This window comes from Epinephelus lanceolatus, chromosome 15, assembly GCF_041903045.1.
Source record: "Epinephelus lanceolatus isolate andai-2023 chromosome 15, ASM4190304v1, whole genome shotgun sequence".
Taxonomy (NCBI): domain Eukaryota; kingdom Metazoa; phylum Chordata; class Actinopteri; order Perciformes; family Serranidae; genus Epinephelus; species Epinephelus lanceolatus.
The window spans coordinates 14,695,628-14,713,159 of NC_135748.1; the positions used below are offsets into that span (position 1 = coordinate 14,695,628).

The 17,532-nt window shown below is 41.0% G+C and overlaps 1 protein-coding gene across 1 annotated transcript; it reads left to right on the forward strand.

The window, feature by feature from the left end:
- Positions 1-15,489: 15,489 nt before the first annotated feature.
- On the forward strand, positions 15,490-17,068 carry LOC144467070 (general transcription factor II-I repeat domain-containing protein 2B). The gene is made up of 2 exons (XM_078175412.1): positions 15,490-16,300; positions 16,554-17,068. Exons 1-2 carry the CDS (start codon positions 15,490-15,492, stop codon positions 17,066-17,068), a joined length of 1,326 nt encoding a protein of 441 aa, XP_078031538.1.
- The last annotated feature ends 464 nt before the right edge of the window (positions 17,069-17,532 follow it).

Sequence of the window (17,532 nt, forward strand, 5' to 3'; positions counted from 1 at the left end):
GACAATAGGAAATTTATAGAATAATGACAGATGTCAAATGTGTGATATGAACTGAAGTATGTGTAATTTGGCTCACTTTAATACCAGGACATTCTTGAGGATTTAAAATTTAAGTAGATTTACATACAAATGTAATCAGCCATATAGAGTTTAGAACTGTAATATAACCATAGGAATTCTTTGCACAGGAAATTATGGCACCCATCGGTAACCCGTCAGGTATCACCTTTTAGCTCAAGTGTCACCTACAGTTTGCCAACCCAGTGCAGGTACTTCGCACACATCTTTGAATGGCACCTGCTAACAGATCCTGCTGTTATCTGCACAGAGATAACAGTGTGAGAGAAGTGACAATACCCTGGGACTCACCTGTCAACTTCAGAAACATCAAAGGTCCTGACATGCGTCTGTGGCTCTCTAGGTGTGACAGAACGCAATCCTGTGGGAAAGGAGGAGACTGAGATTCATTGAGCATCACTTTGATGTCAATATAAAAAAGGAATGAGAACAAATTATCACCTTCAAGATTTTAGTTCAGAGCGAATGTCACCTCTAAATTACCTCCACAGTCACATTTAAGAAGTTAAATTTTTTTTAACTCTTACAGTCAAGCATTTGTGACGTTTTGATTTGAATGTGATGCGATGTTCAGTGAGAGCAAGTGGATTTGTTTGTGCCAGGTCTTTAAAGGCAACTCACTGTGTTGTTTCTTCCTTCTTTGGTGGACAAAAGGATGTGAGGAACAAAAGTACCTCATCAGCCTGTCAGGTTCACCTGTGTTGCACAAACTGCTCCTGCTGTGACAGACAGAATGCTGTAAACTGAGGGTGATACTTTACTTTGCATAGCCCCAGGAAGCAGGAATGTCATCTTTTATTGTGGCCTGCAACGTGTGGATGACTGTGTTAGATGCTTGCATGCACACAACCACAGAATGAGTGGGAATGTGTTTGAATTATTCTAAACTGTGCCTGTGTTTATGTTTCTATGTTTTAATGTACAACACAGAGAGAGATAATGACAGAGGCAACATCACAGTGATTAGCAGCTTTTCAGAACCACAGCCTGATTCAAAGCAATCAACACTCAAGTGAAAATGAATGCATTCAAATTATGTGTCTGGTATATTCTTAAACTGTATTATCCAAATAATAAACATGCTTTTAAAACAATTTAATAATCGATCCTGCAAAATAAGATGAGATTCAAAACTTAAGGCTGCATTCTTAAGGGAGAATTTCAGCCTCTTTTTGCTCATTGTTATGGTTTTATGGTCAGCAACATTACTTTTTTGGTGCACCCTCACTGCTCTCATTATTCCCGAATATATGCTGCAATCTGAAAAACTCATTTTACCGGCCAAGCTGCAGGTAAAATTAGCAACTAAGTGATGAACATGGTGAAGAATTTAGCAACTAAAGAGCCAGGTATATTTTCTTCAGTAGTTGGTGGAGTGAATACTGGACTAATTTTCTTCTGGTTGCCACAGAAACAACTTTAAATGAACACTAATGTTGCTCTGTGTCTGCTGAAGGTGTAAATAAGTAACTGTTGATTTCACCTCATCAAAATACAAAGTAGATTTGTATAACGTGTCAGATAATTAGTTGATATTGTGTTTACAGCTTGTTCTGCCGCCCCCAAGTAGCTAAATGAATTCACACTGGTTTAAGAATTCATAAAACACTGTATAATTCAAGACAGAGTATTTTTGCCCACTGACAGTGGTGCCCAAGGGTGCTGATCCAACACTCTGGTTAGAAGCAGTATCTCTACTACAAGTCAACAGTCAATGACAATATGTCTCAAAAACTAATCTGAGATACCTTGTCAACACTACATGAAATCTATATATAGATATTCGCAATGGGATTTGGCAGGTGGGGGAACCCTAAGATCTGGTGTAGTGGTTCAGCGGGGAAAAATGACTCACCTTCAAATAACTCCCAAATTGATTTGTACTGTGAGCTATATTGAACTTGTCTGCTTTGTGGACAGGCTAGCTGACCTGTTAAGGCTGCTGTAGCTCTGGGCTGCATTCTGCAATATATTAGCAGATGGGCTGTCATCGTATCATGGCTGCTTTCCAACCCAAAGCCACAGTATAAAAGTAAATTTGGCAAATGATACTAAAGAACCTTCATCCATCCATTTTCAACCGCTTATCTGAAGCTGGGTCATAGGGGCAGCAGGCTGAGCAAAATATTCCAGACGCCCCTTTCCCCAGCAAAGCTCTCCAGCTCCTTCCGGGAGGATCCTGAGGCATTCCTGTAATCCCTCCAGTGTATTCTGGGTCTGACCCAGGGCCTCTTACCAGTGGGATGTGCCTGGAACGCCTCTAACGGGAGGCATCCAGGAGGCATCCTGATCAGATGCCCGAACCACCTCAACTGACCCTTTCAATGCTCCGTGCTCCCTCTGGCTGTCTAAGCTCCTTACCCTATCTCTAAGGCTGAGCCCAGTCACTTCATGGAGGAAACTGACGCTTGTATCTGCAATATCAAAAAGAACATCATTGGCTCAAATTCAAACTGGTGACTGCTACCCTTGACCTAACTTAACAGTGAGCATGGATACACCACAACCTACCATGCACCAGGCCAAAGTAGTCCCTTACAGTAAACTTCACCACAATACTGCAAACTACCTAGCTCCTTAGCCTGCATGTGTTTAAACTGTCTAGTATTCTTACACAGTCTTCGAATAACACAAAAAATACTATACTGTCATTTGTTGTCAAATACATTTTTAGTTCCTCTATCAAACCAGAATGTTGACTTGCACACACGGTCACAATAAACCTTTTTTTTTTTTTTTATTTTGAAAAACCTCATGAGCTCTCCTCTTGTGCTACCATTGAGCTACAATGTCTTTGCACACAAGATATTTTATCAACTAATTAGCACACATTCATGCTCCCAGGGGGATAAACCATATACTGTATGCTGGCCAGTTTATCCAGCTAGCCCAACAATCAAGAATGCTCAAAAAAGAGTCTCAGACTGATAGGGTTGCGTTGTCTTTGATTCTTTACTGACGAACATAACTTGACTGTGAAACTGAAATTCAAACAACAAAAAATATCCATAAATACACACTTATATAGTTACAGATACATCAGCAGAATCATCATCTGAGGTAAGTACGGTAAGTGATAATATTATTCAATACACATGAACAAATATGGTGCAGAAAGTACAGTAAAACATTAACAAACATAATTCAGGACTATATCTGAGTAATAGATACAAGTTACAGCAGAGCAAACAAATCTACTCTATGATCACAATTAACTATTTCAGTGTACAACATAAATCAATATTTTCTGCAACCTTATTTATCCTAATCTTCATCATTCATATGACATAAAGCACACAAGAAAGAAGCACAAGAAAGTCCTTCCACAGCACACAGAGCACGAAACATCAACTGCAGCACTGGCCATGTGCTCTCTTACTGGCCAATAACGAAAGTGAAACTTAACTCAACTTAATTAAAGCTGCATTACCCTTAGCGTCCACAGGCGGCAGTATAACAAAGGAAAGGCACAAGATAGATTGAAAGTCAAGGCATACAAGGCCATGACAGACTGTATGTAAAAATGGACGATGCTTCTCCACTTCCTCTCGCTGTACAAAAACAAAGCCAAAATACGAATGTTGCCATTTTGCATTTTTGAGTTTGGGCAGTAGCGAAGGAAGTGAAGCTGTGGCATCAAGTTCCAGCACATACACCTGTCTGACCTAATTTTGAGCAGCGCCATTGATCACGAGCACACCAACTGACACAGAGACCATCATAATGTCACACCCCATTTTTAAAGCATCAAACAACTAGCTAAAACCAAACTTGGGTGGGGGTTTATGACCTATACTGCAGCTACCCACATGGAGGCGATCCAGATGTATTCTATTTACTTTTGGGGAGCTGTCATTGCTGTCAATTTTTACAGTGAGTGGGATAAACACATTTGCTTTCAGTGAGCATGTCACCTTTCTTTTAGTACCACCCTTAAGACAAACGGCACACTTAAGTGAGACTAAACCCCCGGGGATAGCAAAACCACCTGCAGCTGTCTGCTTGATACAATATGTTATATTAAGGGGTACTTTTTATATAGCCTCAAGAAGTCATTAGTGGGAGTTTAATTCATGTTCACTGGCACATTGTTTTACTAACCTAATCATGAGTTAATATCAGTCAATTAATTCCTTACAATAGAGCCAAATACTCTGTGCTGCAAACTGGGGTGTCCAGAGAAGAGGTTCTTATTTTAATATTACAGTAGATAGGTTTCAAGGAGTGGGACAGCTTTGAATATTAAGTGTGTTAAATGACCATCAGTTGGTAATAGTGTCCAAACCAAAAATGCAGCATAGTCTTTTAAGTCAAGAACACTCTTTTCCCATTTATGTCAGATGCATTTATTTAGAAAGCAGTGACAGCAGTTCTGACAGCAGAGTGTCATGCCCATCACAAAAAGCAGGAGCTGTCGAGTCTGCCTCTGTCTTTGGTTTTTACATCACCTGTCTTAAACAGCTCCTGCTGAAATTGAGGGGAATTAATATTGCAGCGTAAGTAATTACTCGTGTACGCCCACATATAGTCTTTAATTACTCAATGGGAAATGAGTAAATATGAAATTACATAAGGTACAATTATTTTTTTTATGTAAAAGCATAGTGTGTGTTTGTGGTGTCTAGCAGGAGGCTGCAGATTGCAACCAACTGAAACTTCTCCTGTGTGCCAAGCGTGTAGGAGAACTATGGTGGCTGATATGAAAACATGAATGCCAATGCAGCCATGATAAGTCCTTCTGTGCTGTCTTTCAGTCCAGCCTTTTCAGCAACTGGTAGGTTTTCTTAATGTCGGCCACTTCAATCTGTCGGTGGTACATGCCGTGCAGAGGCGTGTCATTCCATGATAGTTCATTCTCCTCTTCTGCATTCTCAGGTTCCTACTGCCTAAGGAATTTACTGAGCAGCTCATCTTTGGGGGCCATCTTCCTGGATCTCGGATGTTTCATCCTGGACAATCGCTCTGACGCTCACTCGTCCTCAGCCCCTTGAGTTTCCTTGCCTTGGTATCAGTGGCCTCTATCTCCTCCTTTGGCCAGCTTGTGACCCCAGCTGGGTATCTGATGACAGGCAGGACGTACGTGTTGATGGCTCAGACCTTGTTCTTTCCATTCAGCTGACTTTTCAGGACCTGCTTTACTCTTTGTAGGTATTTGGCTGAGGCTGACTTTCTTGCAGCCTCCTCATGGTTCCCATTTACCTGTGGGACCCCAGGGTATTTGTAGCTATCCTAAATATCTGCAATGCTGCCTTCTGGTAGTTCAACCCCCTCAGTTCCGATCATATACTTAAATATATTTTTTTTCAGTTAATAATACACTAATAAAACCATAGCCATGAATATTATATCCCATTTCTGCTAATATACCACCCTCAATTTTACACACTGGACCTTTAAATAAGTAGTATTTCCCAGTGGTATTATTGTGCCAGACAAAGGGATCACTTTTGATTTTCCTCAGAGCCTAGAAACTACTAACAACACAGGACACAGTATTTGTCTTCCGAAGTTACTTTGGTTGTTCCAGCATCGGCCGTTTCCACTACTGGGGATAGTAGCTGCACAGAACTTACACTGATACTCTTTGGTAACTGGGATTGGCTACCAATACAATGTATTCTCATAGAACAGTTTGTGTGATATACTATGAAAAATGCATGTACAACAGTTTATCTGATATCCTTTGAATAAGTGCCCCACGAATGACGTTACGTCCTTAATGTACAGTTATGTAATAAACATAAAGTTACGGAGGTTAGCTTTAGGCAAATAAAGTTACGGAAAATAGGTTTAGGATAAACCCCATGTTGAGGACATACCTTAAAATGACTCAAAGTTCTTTGAAGTTGACATGGTTCCAAACATGTGAATTCAGGGGATAGTTCTGGAGGAAAGTCTGCATTTTCCTGACCCATCCACCACCCCAACCTGCTTCCCTGTTTACTCCTGTCAGTGCATTGGTCACATGATCACAGCCAGGGCGTAAAATTAACACCCGCCAAGCACCAATGGCGGGTAAAAAATGAGTTTGGCATGTAAAACAAAAACACACACCCGCCAGTGGCTGATGGAAAATTTTGAATTGCATGTGGGTTTTTTATGTGCTTCGACCATTTCTGCCAGCTGTGTCAGACCATTTTGACCCTCGCGGCTTATTGTACGTGTGCCGGGAACACATGACATCAGCTACCGGAACCCCGGGGTGACTGGGTGATGGTAACTTCTGAGCAAGATGTGGCGACACATTTCTGCCGTGAAGCCACCACCAGAAGAGGAAAAACGAAGATGAACATGTTGGATTTGAACAGGAAGAACAGACAGTTAAACGGAGTACAAATGTCGCACTGCATTTTATTGAAAAATGGAAACTAGACAACGCTGGCCAGCCGCGGTCATGACTGACCTACGACTCCCACACCAACACGATGAGCTGCAGCCTTTGCCGCAAGCACGCCAAAGAAACACGGAGGACAGGGTTGGATTTTCCTAAAGTTGGATTTTCATACGAAAAACGTAAGGTAATTATTTAAGTCAAACAAGGCACGATTTTTTTTATTTGGCTGGTGAAAAATATGTTTGGCCAGTAAATTTTTGGAGGTCACTAGCCAAAGGCAGATGAGGTAAAAAGTTAATTTTATGCCCTGATCACAGCCCTTCAAAACATATGCGATATTGATGAATTTAGGTGCATTCATTTTTGTAGGAAAACATACCAACAGTTTGTGAAAACACCCTGATCGATAACTACTGAGGAAAATAAAAGCACTATCCTCTTCCTCTTTTGGTTGCACAATGGTTGACAAACCTCCTTTGTGCCTTTGAACCTTAATTTTCCTGGGAGATTGTACCCAGTGGCAGACAAAATTACATAGTAAAAATTTGGCATATAGGGAACCAATCTAAACACAGATGGCATCATTATTTTATAAACAATAACATTGTGCAATGATTTAAAAGCCAAAAAAAGTATCAGTTTCCACTTTAAGCTTCCTAAATGCACCAGAAACAATGATATACACTTCACAGTGTTTTAATAACTCACAGGGTTTGTGAATGAAGTGCTTAATTTGTTTTTCCTGGCATTTTGTCCACAAATAACTCGGCTTTAAAATATGCCAGTGTTTGATGGGAGAGTAGCTATACTGTTATGGGCCCTGGATGGATTTCAGTTTTTGGCTTCGAGATATAATGAATTCATTAACACTGACACTGGACACCTGTGTTAAAATATAATGTCCATTTTGTACTTCGAGTGGCTCCGACACAAAGGGTTTCAACAAGCTTGTGGGAAATGGAAAGAAGCGCAATCAATCAGTGATCATTTGCTAATGAGTCTAAATTTGGCACAAAGAATACAGACTTGCTCGGTCTGACCTTTCTGGTATAAATGAGCTCCATTTTAGCGATGTGCAGTTATTAAGCTAAAAGTGAACTCCCAAAAAGAAGGTCACCCCAGAGTCGCTTGACCACAGGGTTCCTCGTTATTATAGTCACTGGCTTCTTTGCTGTTCCTCTGATTCCAGCCTACAAATAATCACACTCACTGCTACCCTGATCTGTCTTTCAGTTTGGCACTGTCTTGTTTCATGTCAAGCTTGGTGAGAAAAGGAAACTTTCCCATTTGGGATGTATTTATTTGAAGACAGTTCACAAGTTACTTCAATAAAACATAAATTGAAGAAACGATTGAGGTACAGTACATAATTTTGGCCAAAATGTGTACTAATAACAACCTAGCTATGAGCAGCACACTACTTTCTCATTTACCCCCTATAGAATCAACCCAAACCAACCCAAAACAATTTGTTGAAAGGGGAGTGGACAATAACTACCACTTACTTAGGTTAATCACAACCATATGACACACAAATTGGAAGACAAAAGGTTTGGTGTGAACATCGGCTGTACTAGTTGGTGACTGTGGCAAACTGTGGCTCTCTGTCTTCTTACAAATTGCATTTCCTCTTTGTCTTGGCTTTTGAAATGTCATGAACAGTGGCCATGCTGGTTTGTGTTGATGCTCCTGAAATAAAACAGACACAGTAAGGCATTTCGAAGCTCCTAGGATACCTAAAATCACAGCGTTTGAAAACACAGATGAACATTCCTTGATCCTGCAATGCAATTTGATGCTATGCTATTCTATGATATTTAGCTAATTACCTGACCCTTCCAGGTATTTACATGTCCAAATAGCGGATAGAAAGGAATAGACTGTCACTTGAGGAAGACACTTTTTTGCTTTCTTGCCGAGTGGGACAAGAAGATCAATACCAGTCTCATGAAGGTGCACGGTAAATACAAATCTCCCTAGCTGCAGATAGAAGATTCATATTTACTGTGCAGACATGAGAATATTATCGATCTTGTCATCTAACCTTTATCAAGAAAGCAAATAGGTGTATTTCCCAAAATGCCCACCTATTCCTTGAAACGGTGCTTAATTTAGTAATGATCCAATGCTCGTTTTGGATCAGGTTGAATTTTAAAGATGACACAAAGTTTGGACAACAGCCACTTTGTGTCATGAGTGTAATTAATCCTGACTCTACCCTCCTCTTGAACTCTGAACAGTCTCCAGATATTTGAGCATTCCAAGGCACCTGGGACACGAAATGTTCCCTGGTTCCTGTTGCAGCAGGATTCTTCAAAAAATGTCTTCATATTCCTTCAAATCAACATGGTCCTCCCTGTCTAACACCTCTATGCATTTCCCAAAGGGCATTTTGGGGGTTTATGCCTGAGAATGAAAGCATACAGCATTTGAAAGGTTTAGGGTGTCAGTCTCTCAGTAGCTGAGAATCTTCTCATTCTGTACAGGTTCAGCTTTCGAAAGAATGCAAAGACTTTTTTTTCTTTTCTTTTTTTTTGCAACAGTTCAAAGTAAGTGGCAAACAAAGCCCCAAAAAGTGAAGTGAGTGTTTGTAGCTGCAAATCATGTATTCTGACGAGATAAGACGATGTCTACCAAGGTCAAGGAACTGTGGTCTATCCTATTTTGTAATCTGTATGGCATCTTCTACAGTATCTATTCAATTTAGTGTAAAGGACACTCAGTCTTGACATAACCAAGATTTCATTCTCTCTGAAACTTTGGATTTTTGTGAACACAAGTAAAATAGACTCCTATTTGTCGGCTAAAAGTCATGCAATTTTTCAACTGTGATAACAAAGAAACAGAGCTTTGTAATGTAAATGAGGGCAAAAAAATTGCAAGGCTCTTATTCATCTTCAGAGTTTCTGTTCACAAGTCAGTGTCCTTGTCCCTTTCTGGAAATAGAGAATTTAAATGCATGGAGAGCTCAGATCTGCAATTACTTTTGTGTTCTCTTGCCATACCTTTGGGGGCAAGAAAGGCTTGTGAGACTGAGTGAACACTGAAATATTAAGAAAACCTCTTTCCATGATTGCCTTGCTTTTCATCTGATCACAATTCCTATGGAGCCAGAACAATGACAGTAAGTTTTGGCAATGAAAATAAAATTTGGCATTAAAAAAGGAAACACTGGCGCTGGAACAATATTTCACTTAAAAGTAAAACAAAGGCCTTTGTTTTATATTCTTTGCATTCAGCGTGTCTTCATGTCACTCCCCTCTAGTGTCAGTTTTTCTTTTTTTAAGATGAGTTTATACATTTATATTCAGTTTCAACCTTCTTTTGCTGTTTTGGCATGAAGAGGGAGGAGTTTGAGAGGAGAACAAGGACCATCCACCATCTCTAGTACATGTTACTGTCTTCCATGAATTCACCTGGAATTACCAAACAACATGCATGCTAAGTCTGTTTCTCTTTGCCGTCAGCTTTTAACATAGAACCGTGCTTGTTAAAGTTCACTTTTAACTGACGTTTTACTGATCTTGGGTTAAAATCCCAGTAGATTCACAGACCAGTCTGTCTGGTATCAACAACCATGCCATGTTCAAAGTCACTTAAATCACCTTTCTTCTCCATTCTGGTGCTCGGTTTGAACTTCAGCAGGTCGTCTTGACCATGTCTACATGCCTAAATGCATTGACTTCCTGCCACATGATTGGCTAATTAGCTGTTAGCATTAATAAGCAGTTGAACAGGTGTACCTAATGAAGTGGCCGGTGAGTGTATATAGTTGCCAGATACAGAAAGCCTTAAGTTGGTGCTTATTGAACATAGACATAACATCCCTTTATTGCACACATTGGTTAAGGATTTCTGAAGTATTCTTGTGTGCAGATCATGTAATGGACATGGTGTTCTGGTTCCCCATGTTTGCATGCCCCTTGAATCAATAAGTCTTTAATCAAGCACTTTGTCTGCTGTGATAAATGTGCTATACAGAAGTGGACAGTTGAATCAACATTTTGCCTCATGTTGCATCCCTTCAGATTTCAGCTTTGTGATATTCTCACTTACGAAAGAACCCTTTCCTTTTCCCTAGCCCTGGGGATAAAATATGTTATACTGTAGTGTCATTAGAGTCTAGTTTAATTCTACTAAATCTGGGGGCTTCAACAGCTCAAACTGGCCTCTGTACTCCATACACAGATATCCATTAACTTATGAGCTTCCAACCACATCTCCCTGTCTTCTTTCAGTGAAGAAACCTGACACCTGATGTCAGCTTAGGTCACCTGAGGACAAGCGGTTGTACAGTGTCTTGGTTCAAGGGTGGCTTTGAACTGAGAACAGTTGCCGTGTTGACAAGGATGAGGTCAGAGTCATTAAACAGCAGTCAGTGGACAGCCGGAGAAAGATCAAGGACCATACCTACATGTAAACAAATAGAAAGCTTGTGCTAAACACTGATGGAGTATCAGTACACGGAGGGAAGGAAACCAGCTTATGCCTCTAATGCAGCAAATCATTCAATACAACTAGCCCATGATTGACAAAACAAGGTTTGTATTTCACTCTATGTGTATGTGTGTACCAGGTCTAATGCAGGGGGAGAGAGATGTGTGCATTTAATGATGCCCTTGAGCTGCAACAGCCTCTGCTACAATGGTAAAATGTGTAGGTAACAGACATAGCCTCACTGCCAATTTATAATTAATTTGGACAAACAAACCTGTTGCTGAGCTCCATAAAATACCAGTAATGGAGCTGCCGCATCCTGTACTAAATCTAGTATACCATGCTGAAATTGTTTATGTGGCTGACTGAAATAGCTGCTGAATATAAATATCCAATTTGTTCCTCACTTGAAAGAAGTTCCATGGCTGTTTTATGTGAAACATCGTAGCAAATATATACAGGGATACTTTGTAATACTGACTCCTTCTCATATTTTCTGTTTCATTGTGATCTCATTATGAACAGAGAGTGGAGACATTTGAAAACCCCCTTTAGGACTGGACTGCGCATCTCTCTAATGACCACTCACAGGACTGTGTATGGTGGGCGAACATCTATAGGTATTACCAACTGTTGGTGCCAAGTACAACCAAATGTTGTAGTTGGCTAGTTTTAACCACAGATTAATTACAGTAACCATAATCTTATGTCCATTACTGCCCTAAGTGAAGAGGTTCAAGTATCAAGGTCTTCTTCATGAGTGAGGGTAAAATGGAGCATGAAATGGACAGGTGGTTTGGTGCTGTATTTGAAGTGATGCGGGTGCTGTGCCAGACCATCATACTGAGGAGAGAACTGAGCAAGAATGCACAGCTCTGGATTTAGCAGTCCATCCATGTTCTGAACCTTACCTATGGTCATGAGGTTTGGGTAGTGACCAAAAGAATGAGATTATGGATACAAGTGGCCAAAATGAGTACAGCTGAGGCTCCTTTGTGTCAAAAGAGACCAGTTGAGGTGGTTTGGACATTTGATCAGGATGCCTCCTGGGCACCTACCAATAGAGGTTTTCTGGGACCCCAAGACCCCTGGGTAGACCCAGAACATGCTGGATGGTTTATATATCTGTTCTGGCCTGGGAGTGCCTCAGGAATACCCAGGAAGAGCTGGAAAACATTGTTAGGAAGACGGACTCCTGGAGTGCCTTGCTCAGCCTGTTGCCCCCTTGACCCAGCCCTGGATAAGCAGATGAATTTGGATGGATGAATAATCTTACCTATCCATAACCATATTGTAGTCGCCTGTGCCACTGCAGATATTGTAGAAAGTTAGAATAAGAAAAAAATGGATGTAAAAAAAAAGAAATAATTAAGTTGTTCAATATTTACACTACTATCTACCAATACTGTTGTTCTGAGATGCGCGCAGATGGCACTGGGGACGGGGGGGACATGTCCCCCCCAGATTTATAGTGACCCCGATCCAATTTTCCATGTAATTCTCGGTTAATAACACTGCACAGCTGATCCACTGATAGCCCGGTGTTTGTGTTACGACTAATGGTGCGTTCAGTTGTACTCCTAAGTCGGAATTTTGAAGTCGGAAAAGCATTGAAATCTAGCATCTACAAGCATAAACGTTGGGTTTTTCGTTTCACTTCATTAACTGTCCATTTTTTTCGAATTCCATGTTCCATGTCCCAGTTTTTAAACTGGGAAGCGCTCAGTTCGGAGGTTTACATTGTTCGGAGCTCCAAATTCCAAATTCCAATGTAATTGTAACGCACCATAAGGCACAGGGGTCCTATGAGGAGCTGGTAGCTGTGCCTGTGCCTGTAGCGGTAACCATAGTGATCATATACAACTGTCTAATGACTGAGCTGGTGATTTTTCTGCCACATGAAGCCAGAGAAGAAAGAAAAATAATCACAGCATTTTTTTGTTTTTGTTGTTGCCTGTTGACTTTCCCAGATGTGGCAAATATTTGTTTTGTAATGTTGAGTAGCTAGTCTGACAATAATAAGAAGGCATTTGGACTTACCTGAAGTAGGCTAAATGTAAAATAACAGCATTCTAGGCTGTAGGTGAATATCTTTAATGTTGTTATTTCTATGTATAATGTTATTTTAGTAAGCAGCAACAGTTTCATCATGTATGGCTAATGTTGATCAGGTAGGCCTTTGTTTACCAATGTTTATTCAGTCAGAAAACTCACGATTCGATTCGTTTATTGCAGCTTCAGTATGTGTGTGTATATATATATATATATATATATATGGAATCATTTGCTGACAGCTTGGTCCCCCTCAGTTCATCTGCGCCCCTGTGTTCTGAGGTCATTTATACCATCGAACAAAATCCTTTTTTTATTCAAAAGGATATTTTACATGAATGGATTTGCAGCACTTGGCATCTGGAGCCAGTCCAGTGACTTTCACTTATCCCCAGGATGTCCAGGTGGTATTTTTTCATCTCACTGAGGACTTGTGCTGTCTCTGTGGTCTCATACATGGTTTGGACATTCAATATTCCAAGGATTCTTGGATTTAGACCCAAGTAAACCCTCTTTTGCACGCCTGATTACCTTCTGGCTTTCATCAGGAGTGGTCACCCTGCTACCATTTTGGTGGCTGGGGTCTACTAAGTGCTGGATGTCAATAGTTTTGCTCATTGTAGTTTCTGTAACAGTGTGTTTTGTATGGGGTGGCTTTGTTAGCACCACACACAACCCCCAAACCTGGAGGGCCAGTGTGCTGACTTTTGTCTGGTTCCTCTCCTGAGACCAATCTGGTAAGGTTGAACCTACCAGGGGGTGCAGAACACACTTGCCACGTCACAGCCCTTCCCTTAGTGTTTCCCCAGCCCTGGGCGAACAGTTTATTTATAACAGATACAGCCTGAGATTTGGGATATCCCTACCTAAAACCTAGGACTGACTTATCTCAACATCAGAGCTGGGTACTTCAATAATATCCCAAGTCATGTGTTGCATGCAGCTAAGAAGATATAGCCAGCACTATTAGATTTCTGTAGCCTTGTGACAAGGTCAGTCCAAGGCAAAGAAATCCAAATATGAAAAGCCCAACAGACCTTTGCTACTTTCTCTTCTTTATACAGCAGGCTCACACCAGTTGAACTCTATGATTAGCAAGAATCATTTTGCCCACATAGTTGGGGTGTTAAACATACAGTATATGCTGATTTAACATATTTTAGTGTTATCACTTACTGAATGTTAAGTGCACAGAGCCCATTAAAACGGTCAGACTACGGCAATTCCACTGACATACTGTGTAGTATTAAAGATAATGACCACTGGGTTAGCATTAGCAACAGAAGAAATAGGACTGCTAGAAAGCATTAGTGTTTGTATTATGTGCTGCTAACCACTTAAATGAATTTAGCCTGATAAGAAACACATTTATACCTCAGTATTATTAATCTTCAGAGGATGAATTGTTTAGCTCTCTGTTGTGCAGGATTGGATTAAAATAAATACCCCTTATTCTTTAGCACATATGCCTCACATTAATTTGCAGTTAATGCAAGAAAATCCATTTCAATACTGTAATGAATACATTTTCCAGGTAAATGTGACATAGGGAGCACCATACATTTTTCTATGTAGACATGTTGGCGTCTTCTGAAATGCAGTGTTTACAAGATTGCATTAACATAGGTTTATCTGTGAACAGATTCAGATCGTGTGACACATGAAGTCTGAGATTTCAGTTATTTTAGACTGACACAATTACATTTTACTATTTACCATCGTTTTTACTGCCTGCATGCTGTGTGAGAAACACTCTCAGATTGCATGTGCATACATATTTAAGTGTGCATCCATGCAAGCATACATTCACACTCTCACTGACAGTTACTTTTGGTAACTCTGTGTTTCTTTGTAGAGCAGGGCTGCCCAATTTGGGGCCCGCGGGCCAACCGATTAGTTTTGGCCCGCGGCCCATGCTCAAATTTTCAATAATTAAATAATTATTATTTTCCCGCTGCCAGCAGTCGGAATATCTCTTTAAATATTTATTTATTGTTGCACTTCCTCTACTGACCACAAATCAGCACTGTGTTACATTGAGGGTAGGGTGGCGCTGTTTAGCTCCCGTCAGCTCAAATCCGGCCGGAACTGACCAGAGAGGGAGAAGATGCTGGGATGGAGGCATGGAGCGTGTGAGGAATTGGCACACTGACAAAAGAAAGTTTAAAAATTGTTGGGAACACGAGTACTTTTTTACTGAAATTGATTCCAAGGCAGTATGTCTAATATGCAAGCAGAGAGTCGCTGTTTTAAAAGAATACAATCTCCGTCGCCACTTCGAAACCCAGCATTCCCATCAGTTCTCAAAATACACCGGAGACGAGAGAAAGGTGAAGGCTGGAGACCTGCTATCAAAGTTAACCTCCCAACAACGTACCCTACTCCAGCCGTCAACTGTACAAGAGAATGCCACTCGGGCAAGTTATCAGCTTAGCTCCATCATTGTCAGAAGCGGACGACCGTTTGCTGTGGGTGATTTTGTGAAACAATGTCTGACAGTTGCTGCTGACACCGTGTGCCCAAATCAGACGCGGGCTTTTTCCCAGATAAGTTTGTCACGGAACACTGTCACCCGCCGTGTGGAGGATATGGCCGAAGACGTTCGGGGCCAAATTGTCCAGAAAGCAGGTCAATTTTCTGCCTTCTCCATCGCGTGTGATGAAAGCACGGATATATCGGACTCGGCACAGCTGCTCGTCTTCCTGCGAGGCGTTAATGAGGACTTTGAAGTGTGTCAGGAACTCGCGGACCTTGAAACACTGAAAGGGACAACAAAAGGAGTGGATGTTTTTATGGCAGTACAGCGAGTTATGGATAGGAACAGCTTAAAGTGGGAAAAGCTATCTGGCATCACGACCAACGGCGCCCCGGCTATGGTCGGTAAGAGAACAGGTCTCACTGCACTTGTGTCAGACAAAGTCCGCGAGTGTGGTGGGTCGGTGTTAAAATACCATTGTATTTTACACCAAGAACAGTTGTGTGCCAAATCCATCGGCCTAAAAAACGTGATGCAAGATGTCATTGCCATCGTTAATAATATTCGCTCAAAGGCGCTCTCACACCGTCAGTTCCAAGCACTTCTGGATGAGATGGATGCACAGTATGGAGATGTGCTGTACCACCAGGAGGTCAGGTGGCTGAGCAGAGGAAAGGTTTTACGGCGTTTCTTTGAACTGCGTGAGGAGATCAGGGCATTTCAAGCAACAAAGAAAACCAACATTCAAGTGCCTTCCGACATACACTGGATTTCCGACCTGGCTTTTCTCGTGGACATTACAGAGCTACTGAATATCCTGAATCTTCAGCTTCAGGGGAAGGACCAGATAATCAGTCAGCTGTATGATCACGTCAGAGCCTTCAAGCAAAAACTCCTGTTGCTCAGCAGACATCTCTCAACAGGTGAGGTCTGGTTTCAATACTGTAATCACAAAATAACGAATTAAACTTTATTTTATTTATTTAATTAATTAAAAAATAAATAAATGGGGGACAATAAATAAATACTTAGGCTTGTTATTGATCCTAACCATGTTAATTGTGTGACCTATGCATCCATATTTTGTGTTAGTGAAAATTAGGCTGCATCATTAATTGCATCTCAATTTTCTTGCATCTAACATTGTTCTTTTTGTCTTTGTGTCTCTACATTCAGGAAATTTGGCACATTTTCCCAGCCTCAAAGAAGTTGGGTTGATGGAGGCAGACACACCAAAATACCTTGACATTTTCAGCAATCTTGAGGTGGAGTTTGACTGTCGCTTCAAAGATTTTGAAGAAAATGCAACAGCATTTGAGCTGTTTGCACAGCCCTTTTCTGTTCATGTGGATGCAGTCAGTGAGGAGCTTCAGATGGAACTGCTGGAGCTTCAGTCTGATTCAGACCTCCGTAACAAGTTCAGAGAGCTTCCCTTACAGGACTTTTACAGATGTGTTCCAGCACACAGGTATGCCAAGATCCGCAAACATGCACAGGTGATGCTGTCTCTCTTTGGAAGTACATATGTCTGTGAGCAGGCTTTCAGCCTGTTGAATCTCAATAAGTGCAAACTGAGAAATTCACTCTCTGACTCTCACCTACACGACATTCTCACTTTGTCAGTAAGTCAGCTGGAGCCTGATATTGAGAGACTTTTAAAGACCAAGGGCAGGCTTCATGTCTCCCACTGAAAGGCATTCTGCATGTAATATGCACTGAGGATTGTATGCCTAAAAATGATTGTTCAAGGCAGTGATGAATGTAGCATTTTTGTCCCATGAGACCATTTTGTGTTTCATGTTACTCATTGCACCAAATGTATTTCTATGAAAACAGTATTGTTTCAAGCACTGAAGAATGTATTGGAGGCCTAGGCGTGAAATGTCTGGCACTTTGGAGCATGTTCTGCTCTGTATGGTTAATGTTTCAGCTGAAATTAATGTAAACTTTTTGTGGGGCATCTCTTTCTAGTTGCTTTGCATTGCTTTGTAGCTTGTGTGTGTCTCTTTGTGGCCATTTTGTGTCTCTGTGGTTGTTCTGTATATGTGTGTTTGTTTTTGTGTTTGCGGCTGTTTTGCATCTCTGTGGTTGTTCTGTGTGTCTGTGGTGTTTTACATCTCTGTGCGGCTGCTCTGTGTCATATCTGTGTCTGTGG

What these genes read in the sequence shown, in the direction of transcription:
- LOC144467070 (XM_078175412.1), top strand. Translation starts at nt 15,490, where the DNA reads ATGGCCGAAGACGTTCGGGGCCAAATTGTCCAGAAAGCAGGTCAATTT. An exon ending in CAGCAGACATCTCTCAACAG is followed by an intron (nt 16,301 to 16,553) that starts GTGAGGTCTGGT and finishes CTCTACATTCAG; the next exon opens with GAAATTTGGCACATTTTCCC.